At 45.7% G+C, this 17422-nt stretch overlaps 1 protein-coding gene across 4 annotated transcripts in view; it reads left to right on the top strand.

Moving 5' to 3' along the window:
* The first annotated feature begins 232 nt into the window (after positions 1-232).
* LOC128760712 (rhotekin-like) overlaps positions 233-17422 on the top strand; it is a 62570-nt gene continuing 45380 nt past the window's right edge. The window contains exons 1-14 of one of the 4 annotated variants that reach the window (XR_008415534.1): positions 233-524; positions 1745-1944; positions 2190-2236; positions 3138-3191; positions 3335-3452; positions 3617-3862; positions 5478-5572; positions 5630-5736; positions 5792-5917; positions 6420-6549; positions 9990-10097; positions 11596-11683; positions 13565-16056; positions 16100-17394. Coding sequence is in view for 3 of the 4 variants with exons in the window: in XM_053869472.1 (XP_053725447.1) it covers positions 510-524; positions 1745-1944; positions 2190-2236; positions 3138-3191; positions 3335-3452; positions 3617-3862; positions 5478-5572; positions 5630-5736; positions 5792-5917; positions 6420-6549; positions 9990-10097; positions 11596-11683; positions 13565-13589 (1359 nt within the window). In the remaining variant the exon portion in view is untranslated. Of the gene's footprint in view, positions 525-1744; positions 1945-2189; positions 2237-3137; positions 3192-3334; positions 3453-3616; positions 3863-5477; positions 5573-5629; positions 5737-5791; positions 5918-6419; positions 6550-9989; positions 10098-11595; positions 11684-13192; positions 17395-17422 lie in introns of those variants that run through there. The other 3 variants (XM_053869472.1, XM_053870438.1, XM_053868734.1) reach the window with 3 other exon arrangements.

Here is a 17422-nt window from a genome sequence, read left to right as displayed (position 1 = left end):
TGGGATCAAAACGTGTCTCAGATGTTTGAGTGAAATCCAGTCCACCTCTTGAGGAGATCCTCACCTTGTGTCTATCCCATCCAAACATCAAGCAGCACCTGCTGATGGCCGACAAGTTCTGATGGTGTCAGAGGTAGGATGGTCTGGAGCAGATCCATCGTTCCCGATGACAGGCTGGACGAGCACCCCACCCTTTAAAGTTCGCGAGAATCTTGAACAATGTTTCCACCACAAAAGTCACCCGTAAACAGGGTGATGTTCTGTTTGTGTGTCTTCATCTGAACGTTTATCATCAGCAAGACCATCGCTGAAAGCCGGGAACGTTCCAGTCCTGAGCCCAGCCGTCTTCAGGCCTCTGGTCTTCTGAGAGTCGTGGGAAACACATAAGGCTTGTGTCGCTTCTAAGCTTCTCAGGGTGGCGTTTGTTTCAGACCCGAGTTGAGTAACCAGCTGCTGTGTCTGCAGGTCCACTGGGACTAATCCACTTAGAGACCTGGAGACCACACAGAATGAGCAACACACAGGTCAGTGCTCTTTTCAGTTCACTACAAGTATATTTGTGTTGTCATTTGTGGGGGCTTATTTTTCACTGACTTCATTAATGCATTGATGATTTTCAAATCTTTGTGTTTATACATCAACTTGAGTTTTATGTGGCAATAATTTAAAACTCAAGAAAAGTCTAAATTTCCACATATTGTGTTGGAGAAAATGAAAATAATATGTTTCTCAAAAAATACTCATCGCAATATATTTATAGTTATAGTTTAGGATTTTTTTTTTTTACATCAAAATATTGTTACTTGAGAAATATTGTCAAACCATATCAGATGGTAGAAATCCTTTTGTTACACTCAGTCAACTGGCATGTTTCTAGCTGTGCATTTATGAACGTATTATTTTTTTATGAATCTATTTCTCACATTTTTGATGATTAAGTCTGACAAAATATATGAATGAAAAATCCTGATGCTTTATACACACTCGCACAGATGCATGTCTCTCTATCTTGGTGGTGACCGCTGAGTGGCATAACCCTTTCCCCAGCCTCTCACCCCAAACCTAACCATCCAACACTCATGGCCTTCACCAGGACTCTGAACCAACGTTACCCCCAATTATAATGGCCAGGTTATTTTCATGTTTAACCCTGAAAACCTTGCGAGGACATCCAAAATACCCTGACAAGAACAGGGTTTTGTCCTTGGTCCTCACAAGAACAATCATACATGGACACACAAACACATTGGTGCTTTGTGTTATGTACTTCACGCAGATTGTTGAGGCACAAAAACATTCCAGCAGAACTTAAAGGCTGAATTATGACGCAACAATCTTCTGGACCCATAATCCGGACTGTAGTTGGATTAGAGTGAAGGAAAGGAACACATTTATGAAACTCTGCCATGGAATTTAAAGTTGAATGAAAGTGCAGCAAAAGTCTAGACCTGGATGTGAGGTCTTGTGTGGTTCTCCTCAAAGTCCTGAACCTCTTGCTGGTAAAATGGAAACACACCTGTCAAGACACAAAAAAATTTAATAATGTGCTGCAGCAAAGTGTCGTGCAGTATGGACGGACTCTAGTTTGGAAGAGTGTGCTCGAATTTCCTGCTTGTTTCGTCATGAACGATTGGTGCGAGGTCCACCAGGGGCCGTGCTTCCTCAGACAGAAGGTTCCTGGCTGTTTTTTTAAAAGGCTGAGCCTCGTGACGTTCAGGTGGTCATAATGTTTCTCCGCCGTCAGGACGAGGAGGTGCTGCAGCAGGTGGAGCGGGAGGTGCGCATGCGTGAGGGGGCCAGCAAGCTCCTGGCTGCTTGCTCCCAGCGAGATCAGGCCCTGGAGGCCTCCAAGACCCTGCTGGCCTGCAACACCCGCATCCTGGCCCTGCTGACTCAGCTGCAGAGGATGAGAAAGGCCCAAATCCTGCAGAGGGCGGGACGCAGGTCAGGAGGAAAGCTGTGGGCAGTTCTGCTGGTCTGTCGTGTGTTTGCATTAAGGGTGTGCGCGCGCACGTGCGTGCGTGTCTCCTGACATGCGATGACAAGAAACGCACGTCAGCAACACATCAGTGCGAGTCGTGGTGACTCTGTGTGGGTGTTGCAGATGTGTTGAGTGACAATATACTTCATCATAATGCTGTTTGTTCTGTGTGTCGTGTCTCTCGCACCTCGTCCATGTCTGGCAACAGGCCGTCTGAAGAAGCCCCGCCCTGTGAGGGAACAGTCGCCGTGTCAGGTACGGACCACCGCACCTGTCCTCACACATTCACCGTTTGTAATTCTTAAAAAAAAAAAAACGTTCTATTGTGCCATTTAAGTTGTTATGCTATATATTTGTCATTTCAGTTTTGGAATGAAATGATCGGATATTTTCATTTTCAAATATATAATATTTATTAATATTTATTTCCTCTTAATCCTCTATGTTCATTTAACTTTATGTAAAATATGTATCAAGAATGTTATATTCATGTCATTTATTTTGTTTTTCTATTTTCAAAACTTTAATTTTATTTATTTATTTTTTGTTTTAAACTTTCATCAGAGAAGACTGCATATCTGTAGAATTTTAAAATATTCAACTCTACAAAACTACAATTTCAAAATCAATGCTCGTATTTAATTCGAATTAATTGTTCGATTTATATATTTATATATATTTTTTAATTGTTTATTTATTTATTTGAATATTGGTATCAATACAAGCAATGCAATACTAGAAATCCACGGGGGCAGCTCAGACATCCGGAAAGGCTAACTGAGAGTTTGATATTTCCTTATGCAATTCATAATATTTGTGTTGAGTCTTTTCCTCTTGCAATTCGCTCATTCGGTCGGCAGGTGGCAGTAGCATGAGGTGATTGGTTGATGCTGCAAAGTTTTTCAGTTTAACCAGCGCTTAGTCCTGTTCAGGGTTGTGGGGAGTGCTGTAGCTTATCCCAGCGTTTATGACTTTATATATATATATATATATATATATATATATATATATATATATATATAGTCATTAAATCATCTGAACATAGTTATTGACTGTTACTTTTACAGTTATCATGTAAATACAATACAAAATGACATTCACAAACAATTTTACTAAAGACAGAATTTGTCTAAAAAATAATTGTGTCATTCTTCAGACCTGCGGATCCCTCTCATGTGGAAGGACTCCGAGTACTTCAAAAACAAAGGCGGTGAGTTCAGAAATGGCTCTGGATAGTGAGCACGACAGGTCACTTCAATGAGATCCTGAGAAAGGAAGGAAGCCAAGTGGTCATAATGAATGTCCTTGCTAGCCTGGATCAGGACTGCTGTTTGACTGTGTGTCCCACACCAGAGCTGCATCGCTGCGCCGTCTTCTGCCTCCTCCAGTGCGGCACGACCATCCATGACACCGAGCTGGTGCTGGTGGACCGGACCCTGACCGACATTTGTTTCGAGGACCCTGTCCTATTGTAAGTTTCACCACTGCAGCATGTTGACTGTGTTCTCCTGAAACTTGCAGCTCATGTGGCTCTTCTCCAAGCCTCACATGGATGAGTCGAAACAGCCAAAACCCTCTTGTGTCTTTTTCCCCTCACTGCGCCCTTAAAACCCAAATCCTGCCGTGTGTTTGCAGCAACAACGTGACTCCAGACTTCCAGCTGCGTGTGGAGGTCTACAGCAGCTGCGTGGAGGACGACTTCTCCCCGGTTCCCGTCGGGCCAAAGAAAGCAAGCCGCCTCGGGGGCTCTCTGGGATGCTCCTCCGGGAAAAAGATCCGTGCCGCCTTCGAGTCGGCGGCGGTTTGTGGGTCGGTCTCAGGCGGCAGAGACGGCAGGTCGGCCAGCGTGTCGCCACCGCTGCTTCCCGACTTGTTTGCTCGGTGAGTCTTTTCCTGAACCTGGAGGGTGGAGGTCTTCGCTTCTGGACTCGGCAGGAGAACGTCTGCCCCCAGGCTTTTCTGGCAGAAATATTCTGAGGCTGTCATCTCAAAAGGGAGGCTGCACTTTGGATTAAAAATGTTTGGGAATCGATGTGAACGCATCCACGGGGAAATCAGCCGACCGCCAACATCGATCTGATTTCACAAAATGTTAAGTGCGACTCACCTGTGAGGCACTTTGAGAAATTATTTGGCTGAAAGTCACTCATTTAGTTCACGGAAGTCAGTGGCTCCCGTTGTTGGGTTGGACAGCGCTTTGTGGTGCTCACCCAGGGCCGAGACCACGACTGAGACCAGACTGAATCCAGAAGAAGCTGCCATTGACAGCATTTATTTAGGAAAAAAAGTTATGTTTCTGTCTTCACTTTGGTCTTGTTCTTGCACCCATCATTAGTCTTGCTTCTTGGTCTTGGTCTTGGACCTGGCCTCTGTCCGCTCAGGTCTTGGTCTGGACTCAGTCTTGAGTCAAGTGGTCTGGACTCCAGCGGTGGTGCTTCCATTGGTTCATCGCTAGTTTCGGAGGTGGTTGGTTGGTTGGTCGGGACAGTGTCGATGCACTGGCTGGTAGGTTCTCTAGCAGCTTAAACAGGAGGTCGGGTGCACGTAGAAGTGTTGCCCTTCGATTATTCATTTAGTTCCAGGTTCCAGAATGGGACTGAGTTGTTGTCTGCTGTGCTGAATGTGAGTCAGACATTTTGAATTTTGGAAAACACTTGAATTGGACAAGAAATGGTTGGAGTTAATGGCCCAAAAAAAAGTAGTTAAACTGACAAGAAAAAAATCTTAAAAAGTTAAAGAAAATCAAAGTTTCATCCATCAACCAAAACAAAACCACAAAATAGAAAACAAAATCAAATATGAGTGCAGATTTTAAAACTGAAAATGACAGGAAAATGAATGTAATAACATTTTTTTATTTAAAAAACATAATGGGAATAGATTTCTTTGAAGTTTTAGACTCAAACCTTTTTTTTTTAATAATTCAGGAAAATAAGCTTCATGTTGCAGAGTTTGGAAACTGAAAAAAATGAATAAATATATACAATTTTAAAAAGTCATGAAATGGGGAAAAAATAAATCAAATTCAGTGTAATGTTTTTATGATTCGGTGTTGGGGCAGTGGCCTGGTTCAGTGGGCGGGGCTGAGTCGAGCGAAACCTTTCGCTGTCTTGATGTGCCCCCCCTGGAGTCAGAGACTCTTCAGCTGATCACACAGAAATGATCCGCCCCTCACACCAGTCACAGAACATAACGTGGCTCCACCGCTGACCCAGATTCACCACCTGAGAACTGACTGGAGCGAACAAGTGCATCATCCATGAAACATCCAGACTGCAGAAGCAATGTCTCACCGTTAGAGACGTTATAAACCAAAGAAGTGAGTCTCTCTGAAATGAATCTTGTCAGAGTCAACAAAGCTTGCTTTGGTGAGCCACTTGCAGTGAGGCTGGTCTGTCGGCTGGTTTGTGTGTGGCTCTCGTGATGGCTGAGAGGCTTCGGTCGAGTGCTCTTCAGGTTTAACTCTTCTACTGAACAGTCACTCGCTTCCATCCAGGGGCCCCAAGTACCACCTGCTGGCCCACGTGACTCTGAGACTCCATCACGTCCACAACGGTTTCAAGACTCACGACTTTTCGCTGACGGCCTCAGGTGAGTGATGCAGTCCTGGCTCCTCTCACCTCCTCCTCATGACCTTCCCTTCTCCAGAGGAAAGTCCCTTCTGGCTGCCGCTCTATGGGAGCATGTGCTGCCGCCTGGTGGCTCAGCCCCTCTGCCTGACTCAGACGGTCCTCAGCGGCCCGCTGCGGCTGAAGGTCAGACGTCTCTTCTCTCCGCCTCATCCGGACTCACTTAGACTCTCTGCTTCAGATGGAGGAGGAAGGCGTCTGGAGGAACATTTTCGGAGTCCTCCGGGGGAAAAGTCTGGACTGCTATCAGAGTCAAGAAGACCTGCAGACGGAGAGGAAGCCCAGCGTCCAGATCTCCATCACCAAGGTGGGTTTGAACCCAAACTGCTGAGAAATGTTGACACCACCATCGAGCAGAAATTCATTTACAAGTAAATTCAAGCAAAATGTGATTTGTTGTCATTATTGCTCTTACTGTTATTGTTAGTGTTATTAGTATTGTTATTAGTAGTAGTAGTAGTATAGTAAAATTTGTTGTAGGAAACAAAAAAGATGTATTTATTGGTTCATTGCATGTTTAAATATTGCACACACCACAAAACAAATTGTCAAATTCTCTAAATAAATAATAGTGATAATAATGATTTAAAAAAGAATATTCCCTTTATTTTTTTGCATTTGTTTATCCATCTTATAACTACATATATATATATATATATATATATATATATATATATATATATATATATATATATATATATATATATATAGCACAGTATATACTGTGAAATCAATTTTACTGAGAAGACATTGGAAAAACTGGATAGTGTTGCGATGTTGACTGAGATTTGCAATGGGTGACTCGCCAGGAAACCACCGTTTCGGAGTCGCATCTCTGCCTGGCGGTGCACCTGCCGACGGGGGAGGCGACTCACGTGCTGGCGGCCAGCGACCTGCCGAGGTGGATCCTGGCACTCCGGCATCACATCTTCAGTCTGGGTGAGGACGACCTCTTCCGGTGGCGCTGGCGCCAGTAGGACAGACATATATTCATGTTAGCCTGGAAAACTGAACCACCGATACATGAAATCAATCTGTTCCAAACAGTGTTGGGCAAAGGTACTTTAAGTTAGTAACTTAGTTACAGTTACCGCGTTCAAAAGTAACTTTGTTACTTGAAGTTACTCATTACTTTCAAAGTAACTAGTCACTAGCGAAAGTCACTGCATATTATTATATATAGCAGAGCTCAAACACAGTCATATTAGAAGAGTCACGGCCACAGAGTGACCCAAAGGTGCGCCGGCCACAGCGTGACCTAAAGGTGCGAGTGCAGTGAGAGTGCAGGTGACCGAATGACAATATTGACTCTTTTGATGGGCACATTTATTGCTTTCATGTAGGTGAGAAACTAGACTTCTAGCAGTGCAACAAATATCCACTCTTTTAGACTTTTACAGCTAAAAAGGAAAAATAATGTAATACTTCATAAGGCATTCAGGTGTTGTTGTTGGAGATGTGAGAGTTCAAAGAGTGCGGGGCCAGTGTTCAGGCTGGAGGTTCGCCGGCCACCTTTGTCCTTTGGCACGTCATCAGAAGCGTTGCAGCCGAGCTCTGCTGGGAGCCGCCGTCTCACCACAGCTTATAACTCAACTGTTGCGGGCAGATTTGGGGTTCAGATTGTCAGCAGCATCTCAGCAGCTGTGTAAAGACGCGCGCAGGTGAAGAGAGGGCGGGGCTTGGCTGAGCATGGCAAAGCAACCTCAGGTATAATTGTGGGTCTTTATGAAACGTTGGGCTGAACACCCAGAATTCATGTCATTGCAGAGGATGAAATGGAAGAGGATAACAAAACACTGTGGCACAAACAAATAATGAAAGTGTTGTTGGTGGCAATAAGAACCGTAGGTTCATCAGAGGAAGCCTTCAGTCTCTTTGTTCATCTGGTGACTCACTCACGCCGAGGCCCAGTCTCTTTGTTGGCGGCAGATTACAGGTGAACAGAAGAAGCTCCTGACGAGAACAGATGAGTCTGTCATTTATTTTAGGAACAAACTAATTGTAGGACAAAGACTAGTTCTTGTTAGACGCAGCAAATGTGTACAGCTACCTACACTGCCACACACACACCTCGGTCAGGCAACTCCTGTGCAAACATGCAGACATGTCTGTATCACTATCCTTGTGAGGACCTCTCATGACCATAACCCTTTCCCCAGCCACTCGCACTAACCCTAACCAGCTAAAACAGATGGCTATCCTTAACCAAACTCAAACCCAATGGTAATAACTCAGCTGTTTTGTGGTTTTAACCCTCAAACTGAGGCTTGACAAAGTGAGCACCGGCCAAACATGTCCTCACTAGGTTAAAAACTCATTCAGGTTCTCGCAAAGATAATAGCACAAGAACACACACACATTGTATCGCTATCCTTGTGAGGACCTCTCAGGGCCATAACCCTTTCCCCAGCCTCTCACTCTCAACCTAACCCTCCAAAACACATGGCTCACCTGAACCAGGACTCTGAACCAAACCGGAACCCTGGTATAATGACCCAGTTATTTTGAAGTCTTCATCCTCAAATAAAGGCTTAACCTTGTGGGGTCCAGCCCAATGTCCCCACAAAGTCACACGGTCCTCAGAAGGATAGAGTTTTGTCAAGAATTGGTCCATCAAAGTTGGATAAACAAGTCCATGCATAGGTGCAACACACACGTTTCTCTTCTTATCTCAGTGAGGCCCATCATTGAGATACATTGACATAACCCTTTCCCCAGCCTCGGCCCCCTAAACCTCACCATCGAAAACAAATGGCTAAACTTAACCTTTACCCTGAACCGGACTAGAGCCCAATAATAACAGCCTAGCTGTTTTCTTTTAACCTTCAGAATGAGACTTGACAAAGAGAGGACTGGCAAATGTGTCCTTGCTTTGCAAGAATGTCCTCACTGTGTTTATTGAAACAAAGATACAGCACAAGAACACATGGACACACCTTTGTATTTCTATCATTCTAGAGAGAGAGAGAGAGAGAGAGAGAGAGAGAGAGGGAGACATACATATGTAAGACAACACCGACACACAAAGCCTTCAGAGTGTTGTTCTCGATACAGACTCATGCTCATCCCTGAACGTTGACAATGGTGCCAGGATTCACGTAGCTGCCTAACACAGGCGCCTGAACACACACACACACGAGCCCGATGGGTCTCACACACACACACACGCACACGCACACGCACACGCACACGCACACGCACACGCACACGCACACACACACACACACACACACACACACACACACACACAGATGCACACGCTGGTACACACAAACCAAAACATGCACTTTCAGGAATTCTCTCATGGCACACAAAATCGGACACGCACCAAGTGACCTGAATGTTTTACGACAATTATAGTCTTGCAACTATGCGAACTCCATTCCACGCAGAAATTGTTTAATTACAGGGGTGCGCACACAAAACACTCACTTTCAGTAGAGAAGCAAACAACCAAACTGTTGTTCATAACACAAGAAATCACAGCTAAAATACAGGATGACAAACACGCTTTTAAAGCGATCCCCCACACCCTCCCCACCAAAAAAATAACAAATAAAATGCTCACAAAACAACACAGTCACACTCACAAAAAGTGTACAAAACAGTGAACAAAACTATCTCCTTGTTGTCTGTATGGTATTTATATGCACATCAAAACACCTGACAGCTCACAACTGACAATACTGTTGCAAGTTGTTTACTAAGCTGACCACACACAAACACACTACCGGCAAAGACGTCCTCACAAAGGTTTGAACAAGTACGGATAAACAAGTACGCCTACACACACCCTCTTGTCTCAAGAGAGTTGTGAACTGCCGTGTGAGTGAGTGAACCATCAGTCCATCAGCATCATTCCTGCACATGAACAAACGCTGAAAATAGTCGGCCCAGGAATTTCCAATCATTGGGCTATTTTTGTCGGAAGTATGCGCACTGCTGAACGTCACGCTTCACTCACAGGCGACGCATGCACAGGGGAGTTAATCAGCTATTGGACATTGTGTTGCAGCAGATGAAACATCTCATGACAACCATGATCACCTGCCTCTACCGTTCACTTAAGGTGTGTGATGGAACGTACCTTTGTTTCGTAACGTCAAACCTCCAACACGAGGCACACACTTCTTAATACTCTTCCGTTCGCTTCCGCTCGTATTTAGTGTGAAAATTGATTTAATTCTTCAAAAATTCTGCTCATTTTTCACATTAAAGAGCGCAGCAAACCCTCGCCTTTATCTACATCAGATGTTTCACCCCTCATATCTTGGTCAAAGGTTCTGAGAAATGCTGTTGCAAGCCATGACGGCATGTCTGTCGCATTAAAGATCAAGGTCAAATGTATCTGACAGTCTGTTCTCGTCTCTCCCCCACAGCCGAGTGGAAACAGTGCGCTGAAGACCTGATGAAGATGGAGCCAGCGAAGAGCTGCAGCAGCCGAAAGTCCCTCACAGTCAAGCCCAGATCACTTTTCCACGAGATAGGTGAAGACATCACATCGTATGTTCCAGTCGCACCGTGTGAGGGAGGGGGTGAAGAAGAGAGTGCTGGCACCAGTTGTGGTCCCTGCGACGATGTTTCGAGCCTCTCGGGAGTCAGAGTCAGTGGAGTCAGAGATGAAGATACTATTAGTCACCTATTATTCGTTGGTGGAGAGGATGGTGGACCAGGAACGTTAGAGATGTAGTAGAGGAGGACGAGAGTGAGGTTCATGATGAAGGTGTGGCTGAGGATGATGAAGGCAGGCGCAGGTGCAAGAGGGGGACGTGGTGTGTTGGAAGCTCAGAGTAATTTAACTCCCGGTGCACTCTACAGTCCTGTATTTACGGTAAAGGCGCTGTTATAAAACACATCTTAATGTAAATCACCCCCCACAGAGGGGTGTAATGGGTTGGAGACTGATGGTGAACCGAGGTGCCTTCATATAAGTGTTACAGACTCACACTAGCGTGTTGTGATTCATTCACTCGGTGTGTGTCGACTTGGGTTTTCGAGTCGTGAAAAGGTTGTGACAATAGCTGTGTTTCAATCAGCGTTCTTTGCGTCATTCACAGTACCTTTTTTTCCCTTTTTGGAATGTGTCCCAGCGACCACTGGACGGACCAGTTTTGTTCAACCAAAAAAATCCCTAATGACTGGAATAGCACAACTCTGAAAACAAACGATGAGTCTGACTTCCTGGGCAATAACTGGAATGCCCGGCTTCACGAGATTAAATGATTGGTGACCAAAATTAAACGTTGCTGACAGATAAAGAAAATGCTGATCCTGAGGAATGGCGGTTGATTTTCTGATATGGAATGTAAAACATCAGTATCTTGCTAAACTGTCATCATGTTTTAAAAGTGATCTGTATCTGTTTTGGTTTATCCAAATTTGAATCGTAAGAACTGAACCGAACCCTGTTCCACGCTGGGACCAGCTGAAGTTCTCAAACACATGACATGCTCCTCAGTACCTAAACAAGATCTTGGCCTGTACCACATCGCCAAAAGAGCAAACTTTAGGCCACTGAAAACTCTCCCGACTCCTTTGCCTGAAGGTCCGAATTAACATGTTTGGCTGACCTAATTCTGCCATTAGTACCAAGGTTCATCATCAGCCTGTTTGATGCCGAGGGTGAGTTCTGGCACCAGGATGCAGGCAGCCACTTGCTCTCCTGCCAGCGGACTTGTAACCCCCGGGCCCCAACCGTTGAACCTGAATGACCAATACTCTCTGGTATACTGCGCTGTACAACCTTCGTTCCTGGGACTGGCATTTGCTTGGCATCTGAAGTAGTTACGTAGCATGGCATTGTAACCCTGAGATCCTGTCTCTAGAACTGGACCTCAAGTCTATCTCATTTATCCCCACCATTTGACCAGCGACTGTGCTCCTGATGGTCCCAGTAACTGCATGGCCTAGAAACGACTGTGTGCGAAATGATTTCCCTGATCTTACACAGATCCTGACCTGTGTGCTCATTTGAATGTCATGCAGTGTCGCCCTGCTGTCCCACTGAGGGTGCTGCACCTCCAGATTTGTCCTTGGAGATCAGAGCTCGCCTTTGGCACTACTACAAAGAAAGGTGAGCGCCCACCCGCTTGAAGACCCAAAGGTAATGATACATGCAACTCTTTTGTTTTTTTTTGAGGGAGGCCGTGCCATTTTACAGCCCGTCCAGCTGTGCTCAGGTTCATAACTGTAACTGGGACTTAGATTCTGAGGTGTGAAGTGTGCTGGTGTGGGTTTGCAAAGACTAAGAGTAACTTCCTACTCCATTTGAAATAAAGAACCCCAAACTCCCCAAGCTGGGAACCAGGACAGCATCCTTGAGAGCCACCTCAGCGAGTGGCTCTCATTGCACAGGATCAGTGGTTGCACTTTGGGTCTGCCCCGGCTTGCCGGGCTTGTCTTGACCGCTGGGGGTCTTGTGCACCTGCAGGGGTCCTTCCTTGTTTGTGGTCATGGACCAGACCAAGAAATAACACGGAACATCATTCAAGGGAATTGAGGGGTTGGAGACAGGGCACCAGGGCAGGGCGGAAGCCTCAGCGGTGCCGCCCGGGATTCTGAGATCCAGACATGATGTATCGCTGTTGATCGCACATTAGTCTCACCGTGTCAGTTACCACACACTGGAAGACAAACTCGCAGGCGTCAAGGCGTCCTACCGCCCTCGCCTCGGAACCACAGGAATGAATAAGTCCTGTCACGTCTAAGTGAGGAGGGGCTGAGGCGAGGGGCGGGGGGGGGGGGGTGAGGTGGGCGGGCCCGTGCACCCACAGAGGCCACCGATTGGTCAACCCCAGCCGGATCCACCGGTTCAGCCAGAAGTGTTGATAGTTGATATATTTGGATCTCACTATCTGGGAGAGTCACAGTTTCACCTTTTCACAATGCAGTCTTTGTCTGACTGCAGGCTTGTGTCTGTTAAATAAAACATGGAAATTGTCTTGGAAATTTTGCAGAAATATATGTATTTCACAAACATTTATCCACCATAAATATTTTTGTTTAAAATGACTCAATATTTATTCAATGTTATTCAACTCTTAACTGGGTGAAATATTTCCAGGAGGTGTTTATCGCGTAATTGAGGCACTTGAATTTTTGTGATTGTGACTCTCCCATGCTTCGACTTGCCGGCAGTTTTATGAGCTGCTTCAGAGTTATTAAAGGTTAAATGTCTCTCAATTGCAGCGTCATTCACCACTTATCACTTCCCGAATTACAAATTCAAAAATGCCTTTTCAGTATGAGTCACAGGTCTGTCTTCGACTTGTGGTTTGACTAACTCGCATCAATACCATCGTTTTTATTGGGAGGTTAAATTTAGATTCAACCATTCCACTGCAATCAGGACCGCAGTCACTCATGGAGCGGCTACGCCCGCACGCTATCGCGCGCTGGCGTCTGTGTCCTCTGGCAGGTTACCAGCCTTCGCTGCGTTCCTTCTGGTAAACCGGCGGTTGCATCCTCATACCCAACAAGCGCCGTGACGAGTGCTGGCACGCTGACAGCGATCGTGTCGAGGGGCCTGTTTTCAGTTTTAAAACGTCTGGCATCAGGATCATCTTGTCTATGTGGTTTCCAGCTACTGAATCAGTGGTCCGGACCATCGGTTCCTGGGTGTCAGCGAGGAAGACGATGGCGTCCGATTCATCTTCAAGAGAACACCAGCAATGATTCGAAATGTGACAGAAACAAGACGCAGAAGAGGAACCTAACGCTACACAAATAAAATGCTTCTGAATGACTGGCATGAACTGATACTGCAGTGGTTTGGAGTCAACTCGAATCCTTCCCGTTTGGGTTTCCTCTGGGTACTCTGGTTTCCTCCCCGAGTCCCAAAAATCCAGCGGTTAAAGTGCCACGGAGAGTACTGGGTTTTTATTCTGTGTATACAAAAGAAATCAGTAGAATTTGATTTTCATATCCAACCATGTATAATCAATTGTTGTTTCAGACGAGATTCTCATAAGTGGAACTAGCGCGACTGCCATCTTGTGACATCACTGGAGGTACCAGACACTGGTGCGCTGTGTACTGTAGCAGTAGAAGTAGCGGCAATATCAGCCAATAATGGGGGATTTGTCAACAGTTTTTGAGGAAGAAGAGAAGGTTCATGTGAACCAAGGACGCGACAACTCAGACTATTGTGAGAGGATGAAGGGTCTGAACGGATCAGACACGGACGGCAACACTTGAATGATAATCTCTCTTCAGAAGGGTCAGCAGTACAAAACATGTCATGTGTTTGGGTCAACAGTGCGACTGAGTGGGTCTGTTACCGGCGACTATTGGCGCCTCCTCACCCATGTTTTTGATAGCTTCTCTGCTGTTTTGATACATTGCCATCATGGCTTGTTTACTTTGGAAAACCCTGGGCATTTGCTGTCCGTTTCCAAACCTGTTTGAGGCAAACTTTCAGGGCAAAATAATCCTGCAAAGCAGCCACCATCGGCTTGACCATTCAGTTGATGATTCGAGTCATCGTCACCTCAGATATTAGCTGATGATGGACCTCCGCCACGGCTGTAAAAGAATGTGGCGTTTCACAGCCAAGCCACGCCAGAAATGAGCAATGAACAGTCTGGTGATCTTCAGTGACTTGGGGAAAATCAGTGTCCTCTTCACTGTCCTCATGCAGACAGCTGCGCTGCAGCGAGATCACAGCAGTGAAAACAGTGACTGTAGAGCGCTGCATTATTCATTTAAGCAAATCTGTCTGTCAATAACATCAGGTGTTTATCAACCTAATAAAGGCGAAAACGTGAATTATCAAACATCCGCATAAGTAGCGAGACCCGGCGTTGCACTCCCGTTCCCCAGCACTATTTTCCTGCCCACGCAGCTGCAAACCTCAGTGTTCAGGGAGTTTGAGAAGAACGATGTTGTCTGCCCGGGATCTATCATGTTTGTGTGGAGTCGCACTGTACACGTAGTGTCCAGCGTCCAGCGCAGAGTCACCTGAGGCGAGAAGCTCACGGAGAGTTTCCCGAGACAAGGTGCAGCTCTCCAGCCGGGATCAAGTCCACGGCCAAGACCCGACTCACTTGTGTTCACATGTCAGACTTCTGAGCCAAATGCGCTTTGTCTCGAGACAGAGTCCGCAGTGTGAAACCGCCCTAACTTGCTGTCATCGACTGTGGTTACATCCAGATAGTAGCCCGACTAAGTCACGATTGCGTTATGTTCTCCTAGTTTACATGCAGTGGATATACAATAAGTCAAATTACAGCGTGCCTAAGGGTGGAGCCGTGAGCTCTTCAGTCCTTCCGGTTCTATCAAAACCACCCATGAGTGAAGGCAGTTGAAGACAAATCTATGCATCTGCAGATCATTGACGTCACGAATAATGTTGTGAGTTCACCGCAGACACGGGTCAGAGACGTCATTGTTTGCTTCCGTGGCATAGCTGAAGCTTGTGCAGCCGCACGTCTCTCAGTCCGGTCAGCTCCGTCCATCAGCACAAACTCTTCAATTGGGCAGCAAATTTCTCTTGCAGAAATAGATGAGGAATTTGCATCAAGAAAAGCCCGACTGAAAGAGTGAAATTTTGAAGAGTGATTACGCATGTCTATTTCTGTTTTGTATTTGTTTGCATTTGTCATGTGTAACTGTTTCAATAAAAAGAGATACATGGATATAAGAGGTTATGTTTTTTGGGGAGGCCTCACTTTGTCTGTTTGGTTGTGACAGACAGAGGAATTCTCCTCAGGGTGCCGCTGACATGTCAGCCACAGGTCTTTATGGGAACGACATGGATGTTCTGATGTCCTGGATTGTTCATGTTCATTCAGCAGGAGGGCTTTTCAAGTGGCGAACTGAGATTCTGAGTCAAATCTCAAGTGGTGGAGGCAGTTTAAATCAAAGTCCGGTGTTTCATTGTTTTGAACTTTGACAGTTAGGGGAGCCCTGAAATGGAATTAGAGGTGCTAACCTCAACAGCTACATGAGACATGTTATGAAGGAGATTCAGAAAAGTCAGACGTTCTGCTTTGATATTGACGTTGAAATTGGCTAAGAACTGCAGCTGATTCTTTTTGGAAGTCCATGTACCGTCCACATACGACCTGTCGGTCAAGATGCTCAGCTCGATGAGAACAACGTTCTGGTGATCAGCTTGCAATATGAATTGTTTCCATAGCTCTCATGTGACAATCGGAGCGTGAGCCAAGTTCATGCTGAATGACCTGTTTGTGTACGGCGAGACTGAAGGGACGTTTGTTTTCCATTTCCACACAGCTCCATGTGTGACACTCATGGCAGCCTGGGTGACCTCGCCACTCTGTTGACTCACAACGAGTTCCAGTTTGATCCTTTGGTAAACTCGCAGCACATCGCAGTCATGTGGGAAATCAACATTGACGCACCGTGGAGCCATTTAGTTTCCAGCTCGTGTTTGTCCCGTCTGTCCGCAGACAAAGCCCAAACGGATGAGGAATCGTCAAAAGGGTGAAGTCTTGGTCAAAGTCGTCGGGGAGGTTTCCATTTTTAGGTGAGTTGAGCACAAGGGGTCAACTGTAGGTCCTGGGGTTTCACCAGAACAGGCCACGGTGTAAAGACTCGGGGTGGAGAATTTGGACCGCACGAATTCACAGTCATCGACGTGATATGCCTGAATGTGGTACGACATCAGTCAGCAGCGAGCCGTAACGACACAAAGCGTTTTGAACCGTTTCATGTTGTGACATGAAGCAACAATGATAACATTTAATATGCATGTTTTTTCTGAAGGACGAATGCGTGTCACCAATAGTAACAGAGCTGTTGGGTGAGTTTGCTAAGCTGAGGAAACGCAGAGTGGGAAGTTGTGTTTTTCTTTTCCTATAAAATAATGTGGAGCTCACGATGACAGTGTTGCTGGAACACCTCAGCGCCTCTGAGATACACGTGTCGGTGATGGAAAGATCTGACATCTGGATGTGTCTTCAAGTAACCTCTGAATGTCATTGGTCCATTGGTGGCACATAAGGGAGGCGGCTGGCCCCAGGCCCGGACTTTCCAGGGGCCCTGGCAGGAAGGCTCAGAACGCTGTGTGAGTCATGACGCTAAGAAGTGATTTGGAAGGAAGGCACTTGTTATACAGGGTGCTCCAGTCCACTCAGACTGAGTCAAGTCTCAGGTGTAGCTTCAAAGATAGAATTTCTCCAGATGCATTCTGGGTATCAACTGCCCGGTCAGTCACCACCAACTGTATAAATTACCTTTTCCCTGAGGACGAACCCATGAAAGAGACATATACTGTATTAAACTGCCTTTTTTCTTCTGACCATTGGGGACATTTTGGTTGCTATGGCAGCAGTACGTCAAAGACATAGATGAAGCAATAAGACAATCAACATTGAACCAAAGAAGAATAAGAAAAAATGTTAAACATACTGCAATAAATAAAATGATAAAAATAAATAAAAAATAAAAATGTAAAAGTACAGCATAAATACAGCGAGGGTGGACAAGGCCTTCTCCAGCGTTGTTGCGTTCTGGAATAAGACCTGTAACCCGTATGACACTTGCATGCCAGACCAATGCCGAGCTAACGTCTCGCTTGGTCCGTTGTCCCCTCCTCACTTCAACCCCGGTGTGGCTCCCACGTCTGTTCCTCCACAGAACACCAGCTAGGACGCTTCACCAGCATGGAGTTAGCATGACTTGCTAACTGTGAAGGCAACAAAGGCAAAGAGTAGTTTATGCAGAAGCAACGGTATCGCTCCATCCAGCAAATCCACACAAGACAAGAACAAACAGAAAAAGTAAAGCAGAGAAAGGAACAAGAACTAGGAAAACTGCAGAAACTGGACCTATATATATATATATAGTG

The sequence above is a fragment of the Synchiropus splendidus genome, chromosome 1, assembly GCF_027744825.2.
Source record: "Synchiropus splendidus isolate RoL2022-P1 chromosome 1, RoL_Sspl_1.0, whole genome shotgun sequence".
In the NCBI taxonomy this organism is placed as follows: Eukaryota; Metazoa; Chordata; class Actinopteri; order Syngnathiformes; family Callionymidae; genus Synchiropus; species Synchiropus splendidus.
This window is presented reverse-complemented; position numbering and strand designations above follow the sequence as displayed.